General features: G+C 28.6%; 1 protein-coding gene across 1 annotated transcript; it reads right to left on the bottom strand.

Annotated features, from left to right (window-relative positions):
* Window positions 1–5,962: 5,962 nt before the first annotated feature.
* On the bottom strand, window positions 5,963–7,306 carry PAAG_09079 (sphingolipid C4-hydroxylase SUR2; the record flags this gene model as incomplete). The annotated part of the gene is made up of 2 exons (XM_002788962.2): window positions 5,963–6,552; window positions 6,625–7,306. The coding sequence occupies 2 exons, from the start codon at window positions 7,304–7,306 to the stop codon at window positions 5,963–5,965; spliced, it is 1,272 nt and encodes a 423-aa protein (XP_002789008.1).
* Between the last annotated feature and the right edge of the window lie 534 nt (window positions 7,307–7,840).

Below are 7,840 nucleotides of genomic sequence, written 5' to 3'. Positions count from 1 at the left end.
TTCAGCAGTATATATTAGCACTTCCTGAAGAATAGAGTTAATATTTCATAGAGATTCAAATCACTGTATTGCTGATTCCTCATTTTATGAATGATTAGAGATAAAACTTATTACTACTCATTCATATGTAGAAATATTTTGAATCTTCAAAGATTCTTCAAGAGATATAGTAATTAGCTACTATTCAATTCTACATATATATTTCATCTATTGCTATCATCTTTCCTTTATAGCACTTGCAGCATCTATATATCTACCTTTTTACTATCTTAGTTATAGAGCTTCTCACGCTTTCTTTTAATATTTAGTTTATTTATATTAATGTTTTCACATATAGTATTTTTCAAAAATTTTAATAGATCTGCATCTAAACTGCTTATTATCTTAAGAGTATATTTAATCAAAATAGTTGATGATCATCAAATAATGAGAAATAAAAATAATATTAAAACAATTGTGAAGAAACTTCTATAACTTAAAATTATTATAAAAATATAAATCATTATAATAAACTTAAAAATAAGAAATTTAATTATAAAGTTACTAAAAGAAGTAAAATTTATAAACAGTTAAAATAATTTTTTCAAAATATTTATTGAAACTTAATATATAAATAAATCAGATAAGTAATAAAAAAAATAAATTTTTAATTTTGAAAAAATAATATCTATTGAAAATATTGCTTTTTATTGATATAATAAAAATAAAAAGTCAGAGATTTTTATTTTAAGTCTATACAATATAGATCAGATTATCTAAGAAAAAAAATATTATTAATATAAGACTTAAAAATTAGATAATAATTAATGTACAATTATCTAAAAGTTATAAAAAAATTTATAAAGTCTTTTTAAAAGCTATCTTTGATCAATTATCATATTTTTGAATAAGAGTGAACTATAAAATTGAGCTTAAGAAGAAAACTTATTCAAATAAAGCTATTGACTATATATCATTATACTTAATGAATTTGAAGAAGTTTAAAATAATTAAGTAATATTTTAAAACTAATCTGAAGAAGAGTTTTATTTTATTAATTATTATTTTCTTTTTATTATAAATTCTTATAGCTCATACAGCAGATAAACTAAGATTTTATATAAATTATTACCAGCTTAATATAATCTCAAAAATGAACTGATATTAAATTTCACTGGTTGATGAACTTATAAAATAGCTAAATAAAGTTAAATTTTTTATTAAATTGAATATTCATCAAGACTTTTTAATAAATATATATTCACTTTGATACAGAGAATTTGACAGTCTTTAAAATATACTCCAAGATCTATAAATATAAGATTATACTTTTTGATATAAGTAATAAATCAATAATCTTTCAATGCTTTGTGAATATCACACTCTTTAACTACTTGAATCAGTTTATAACTACTGTTATGAATGATGTACTTATTTATTACAAAATTTTGAAAGAGTATAAAAAGTATATTAAGAAAGTTATAATCATAGTCAGAGATATAGAACTCTAGATAAGTATTTTAAAATATAAATTTCATTTTTAGTAGATTAAGTATATAAAGTTTATCATTATAGGTAAAAATATTAAAATTAATTTATAGAAAATTATAGTAATTTCACAGTAAGTAGTATTTAATATATTAAAAAAAATTTAATCATTTTTAAGATTTTATAATTTCTATCAATACATTATTAAGAAATATTATAAGATTATAAAGTTATTGTTCAAATTTATTAGAAAGAATAATTTCTTTAAATAAAAATAGATCTATCAGAGAATTTTAAATAAATAGAACTTTATTTAAAGCTTTAATACTTTATCATTGCAACTCAAATCAAAAGATATAAATAAAGATGAATACTTTATAAAATAATATAACTGATATTTTATTTTAACTATATCAGAATAAGTAGTAGTATTTAGTTATCTTCTACTCAGTTTTTATAAGTGAGATAAAGAAAAACTATAATATTCTTAATAAGAAAATGTTAATAATTATAAAAGTAATATTAAAATAATATATTGAGCTGAAAGATATTTAGAGCACAGAGAGATTTAAGATTATAATTTATTACTAAGTGCTGAAGTACTTCATGATCACTAAGAATTTTAATATTTAACAAACATATTGAGCTGAGTTTCTTTTATGATGTTACTTTTTAATTCAATATTAACTTGAGTATTAGAATACACTGATAAGTGCTTTAAGTAGATTGAAGATTTAGAAAGAAAAAAATAGCTTTTAAATATAATTTTTTCTTAAGTTAAAAAGATTAAACTCATAAATTATTAAAAAATTTATTGAGGTCAAAACTATATATACAGGAATATATATTCTTAATAAAGTTAACATAATAAATAAAGAGATAAAATTATTTAAATCATAATATGAAAAAGTAAAACAGAGAGAATAACTATGAAAGCTGATAAATGAACTTTTATACTTTGAAAAATACTTAGTAATATCAATTGAAAAAGATTCTACTTTTCAGATATATCTTCTAAAGAAGATTCATTAGTAGTTATCAAAAGTGTATTTTGAAAAGAAAAAGCTACACTCACTAGTAAAGATAAAATACTCCTGAAGTGACTAAATTAAAAATATCAATAAATAAATAAATAATTATTTAATGTACTGATGAATGAAAATCTCTTATAATAAAATCTTGAGACTACTGAAGTTGGTATCAATTTCTAACAAAATTTGAAATATATTTCAATAAACTTTATAAATGACTTTATGCTGAAAAAATATCATAATATGATATTAATAATTGTCTTTCAAATGAGTAAAAAGCTCTATTTGCATTACAAAAAAACTGATATTAAAAAGTTGATCAAACTATTTTTAAAGTACTTCTATAAGTAATATGAAGAATTATATTTAATTATATCAGATTATAAATTATAATTTATTTTAAATTTTTAAGATAAATTTATCAAATAATTAAAAGTTAAGCTAAAGCTTTCATTAGCTCATTATATATAAATAGATAGTCAGATTGAGATTGTCAATAAATATTTAATAATTAAGCTCTATTTATATATAAATTACTATCAGAATAACTAAAATGAGTAATTGTTAATGATAAATTATATAGCTGAATCTCTGATTAATAAATCAACTAAAGTAATACTTTTTCTAACTCTTTATAAATATAAATCTTGAATATTATTTAAATAAAAATTACTACTGAGAATACTATTTAAAGAAAAAAAGCTAAAATAAAAAGATATTCAATAGTATATTATTTAAATAAAGAAAATCTAAAAGCTGACAGCTAATAATATGAAAAAATATAAGAAATTATGAAATTATAAGTCAATAAATATCATTATAAGTTAAACTTTGAGATAGAAGATAAGATCTTCTTGTTACTTAAGAATTATAGAATTTAATATCTTAGTAGAAAGCTTATAGAGTAAAATAAAAACTTCTTTGAAATTATTAAGAAGATTGACAATAGTTATAAACTAAGTCTATCAAATAGTATAAAGATTAACTCAATATTCTTTACTGATAAACTATAAAAAGCTGTAAATAACTCTCTATTAAAATAACTAAATAAGATATTAAAACTAGTTAATATGCAAAGTAAAAATAAGTAAGAGATTGAGAATATTCTAGCAAATTGTATCTTTTTTAAAAAGCTTCAATATTAGATAAAATAAATTTGATAATAATTTAACATAATATTTAATATAAAATCTAAAGAAATCACTATATCTGATTGAAGAATTTTATACTATAAATTCAATGAAAATAGAACTTTTAAAATAGAAAGTAAATGACTGAATACTTAAAAAAAAGAATAATTATCTAGTAGATGAAATAAATGATAATTTATTAGCATGAAAACATATCTAGACTTCAATAAGAAAGATAATGTGATGATGTAGAATAAGCTCTGTTCAAACTTCTTGATAGGATAAATTTATTTAGTTGAAGTGATTGATAATTTTAACTACTTAGTAATAATATAGCAATCAATCTCACAATTACCTCATAAATGAATATTCTATAAACATGAGAATTATCTATCAAAGTACTAAAAAAAAGGTAATTGTATTAAAAAAAGAGTTATATAAATAGAAGTTTTCTCAAATTCATCTTACTGAAGAGTTTCTTTAATATTATAACTTTTATAATATTATTGTATTTGAATTCTCATCTTATATAAATTATTTACTATTATCTTTTGATGATATATCTCTTCAGTAATAGAAGTATTATTATATAAAAGTAGTTAATAAGGCTACTTAATATAAATATAAATAATATGATGAGAGACAGTTTTTTGCTAATCTAGAATTATTATCATCAGAGCTAAATTTACTGACTATATAATCTATTTAATTAAATGAGAAGAAATTCTTCAGTATATAAGATAAAATAATATAGATAATAGTCTGAAACTACTTGTTTCTAATGAAGATGATGAAAAATACTTTAATTTACTTTATTTTCTAAGATTTAATTCTCTACTGTATTTTTTCAGTCGATATTTTCAGATATAGTTTAAAACTATATTATTAAATTGAAGCAGTAGATAAAATCATATAAAATATGAAAAATACTTTGACATTGATCTGACTTAGTGATTAAATAAGATTTTTAAAAGAAGTTTGATATAGGCAAAATTGAATATATATTGAAGGAATAGATTATATGCTCATTATTTGATAAATAGATATTGAATTGTCAAAAAAGTCTAGGCAAATGCAAATAGAAAGGGTTCTCACTATCATGAATGTCAATCACAAGATCAAGCATTGTAAGAGAAATCAATAAAAAAGAGAAATAGAGCTTTTCAATTAGTTGAATCAAAGTTATTAAATCTAATATCAATTAATTACAATATAATATTATTAATGAATTTCAATCTATCAGAGATTTTAAACACTCTAATGAGTATATAGATAATCTTTATATTATAGATAGGCATGGTGTTGACCATTAATTAATTTTTGAAAATTGATCATTCTAGATGATTTTCATTACAGTGATATTTTCTTTATAGTGGGGTGCATTCACTAATGGTAAGTGCGCGTGGCATGGTTACTACACAGATCGCCTCTTTAGCCCCCTAGCCCATTCGATCTTGCTACTTTTTAATATATTAATGTCCTGTCCGCTATGGTCTCCCCAAGCGGATTAAAAACAAACAAAATTCCTCTCCTTGTGAATATCAGTCTTTCATGTTTTTGTAATAATTACTACTATTAAAGTTAGCTATTAATAATATTTAACATGGCTCTTTCAAAACTTTTATACATTTACATGCATCCGTGGAAAGCTTGATGTGAAAAGCCAAAGTTTCCCAAAATTAAAGGAAAAGGGAAGATTTAAAAAGGAAAGACAATTTGGAAAAAAAAAAAAAATCAAAGTGTGCTTATGAACGGAGCCACCTGTCTGAAAAAGAAATATAATAATAAGAGGAGATATTGAACCGAGAATGTATTGGGGAATGGAGAAGAGTTTTAAGAGCCACAGCGTTGCAGTGTGATCAATACAAATCCGTCATTGGAGAAGACAGCGTAGCGCCCGCAACGGGAAAACTGGTGTCAATCCAAGGAAGGCAGGTCAAGGAAGTCACCCGGCAGGATAAGTTGGCAAATATAAATTAGAAAAAAGAACAGTGAAAACATGGTTAGGAAAGAGAGAAGACAGAGTGAAAAGAAGCAAGGCCCAAAACGTAACAAGTGGTGATGCATTAGAAGACCACTAGGCCGGCATTAGGTTTAAAAGGAGAATTAGAAGCAATTGTTATCGTAGAACCAAGCAGACATATTATATACAAGGCAGAGAGAAACAAAATATTTTCGGTGGTATCTGTGAAATCAGCTGCTAATAAACAGCCCGAGCCAGGGGCGTTGGTCAAACAGCTTTCAGCGTTCAGGCGTGGTAGTGTGTGATTAGGTATGTGCATTCAAACTGAAGGAACAAAAGGAGTCGATCCTATCGTTGCTATGCTGCGAGGATTATTTTTGCCGTATGCTTCCGTTAAGGCGATGACTGACGGCCTTCAGATTGTCTGCCTGCGGAGAGAATGAAGGGGTCTTCAGACGAACGCTTCGAGACAAAAGGTTGAGTGAAGCCGACTCCTCCCCTTCCTTAACCGACACTACCTCTGCTAGCATATTCTCGGCTCGAGCCCTGGCATTATCTTTGTCCACTAACTTTTGTGCGGCTTTGCGTGACCGCTCATATCGACTACTGACGTCACCACCCGACCAACGTGTATTTAGTAACCCATCCCAAAAAGTGAAAAACGGCTGGGAAAAGTTGGTTTTGATACCCCAGCTTTGATGGTGAATATCATGGTACGCGGCATTGTTGGAGGTGAAATGTTGGAGAGGATCAAAGGGGAAGACATAGCCCGAGTGGTCGTCAACCGTTTTGATAGTTGAGAATGTGTAAAAACACATTCCTTGGCGGTTGGTCATTCCTGTGATGAGAAATGAAAAACCAGCTCCAGCGATATCAAGCAGGAAGCCTTCAAAAGGGTGGTTATATAGTGCGCCAAAGGCATAGGGCACGTAGAGGCGATGATGGCGAGAATGGAATGTTGCTGAAAGTTTGGTTTCGGTTAGAAAAGGTTCAATAGACACTAGATACGGGAGATATGGACGTGCAAACATACTGTACAGCCATTTATTCATATGCATTCCGCGGTGCAGAAAGTATTGCCATGTGTCTAAGAGAAAAGCAGCTGTGACAAACTGCAGAACAGGTATCAGATACCAGTAGACCAAATAGGCCGTATTGACCTCCCAGCTAGCAAATGCGGGAGCAACCACAGACTCTCCACCGGGGGTGATAATACTCTGAGTCAGAAACGGATATCGACCGCCGGAAATCGCAGCAGCCAGCATTGGAAATGATGGTAGCCTTTGGGCAAGCCGACCAGCATCAATTCCAAGAAAGGAGAAAACACGGGGTATTAGGCGTTGAGAAATTCTGACCCTTGTTGCCCAGACCATGACATTGTATTCATCCTTGCCCGTATACTCCACCTCATCGAAGTAGGCCAACACCAAGCCACAGACAGTTTGGATCAATTGCTGCAAAATAACATCCCGAATCACATCCCAACGTGACACATGGTTGCGTTTCAAAACCTCAGCGGGTGTATGGATGCGGTACTGGGAAAAGAAGTCGTTGACATCAATCCAGTGGAATGTTAGCGATATCACCCAGTATCCTATTATGGGAATGATGAGGATCATGACATTGTCGGGGACTGAGGCAACCAGGGGTTGGCGGGGTGTGAGGGTGTAGGTTGGTAGAGGGGGAAGATCGGAGCAGCTGGTCGCGTTGGCCATGTTGACAATCCAGAAGGACGGGGAGTCAGTCTAACCCGCACCCAATGGAGTTTCAGGGAGAAGAGTGATCTTCTTTTAGTGAATTACCATGGAGGTTCGGTTCGCAGAGAGAAATGAGAGAGGAAGGAGGAGGGAAAAGATCTCTGACGAGGGCAGGCGAGGTAGGTATTTGGGGATGGTTCCAGGAAATGCTAAAGCTGGCTAGATTCCAAGGACAGGGATGAAAGACAATGACGCCAACTATGTCAGGGTCGGATGGCGTTCGATCTTTTCTGGCTACGAGAAACTAATCTGCACAAGCCAGGGGATAAGGGGGTATAAGGATTCGGGGGTGTGCGAAGCGAACGAGCCGTAATTTTGGAGAGGGGATGACGAGGAGAGGATACTAGTAGCAAGCAAAGAAAGTCAAAAAGGGACAAGCTGAAAGCAGGAGAAGGTAGTTAAAGAAAATGAAGAAAGAGAAAGGAAGATGATAGACACAGAGGAGGAGAGAGTTGAAAGAATTAAAATGAGTTGAAAAGGCGGTGGAGAAAA

Source organism: Paracoccidioides lutzii (genome assembly GCF_000150705.2).
Source record: "Paracoccidioides lutzii Pb01 unplaced genomic scaffold supercont2.73, whole genome shotgun sequence".
Classification (NCBI taxonomy): domain Eukaryota; kingdom Fungi; phylum Ascomycota; class Eurotiomycetes; order Onygenales; family Ajellomycetaceae; genus Paracoccidioides; species Paracoccidioides lutzii.
Note: the sequence above shows the minus strand (reverse complement) of the source record. Positions and strands in the feature narration are given on the sequence as shown.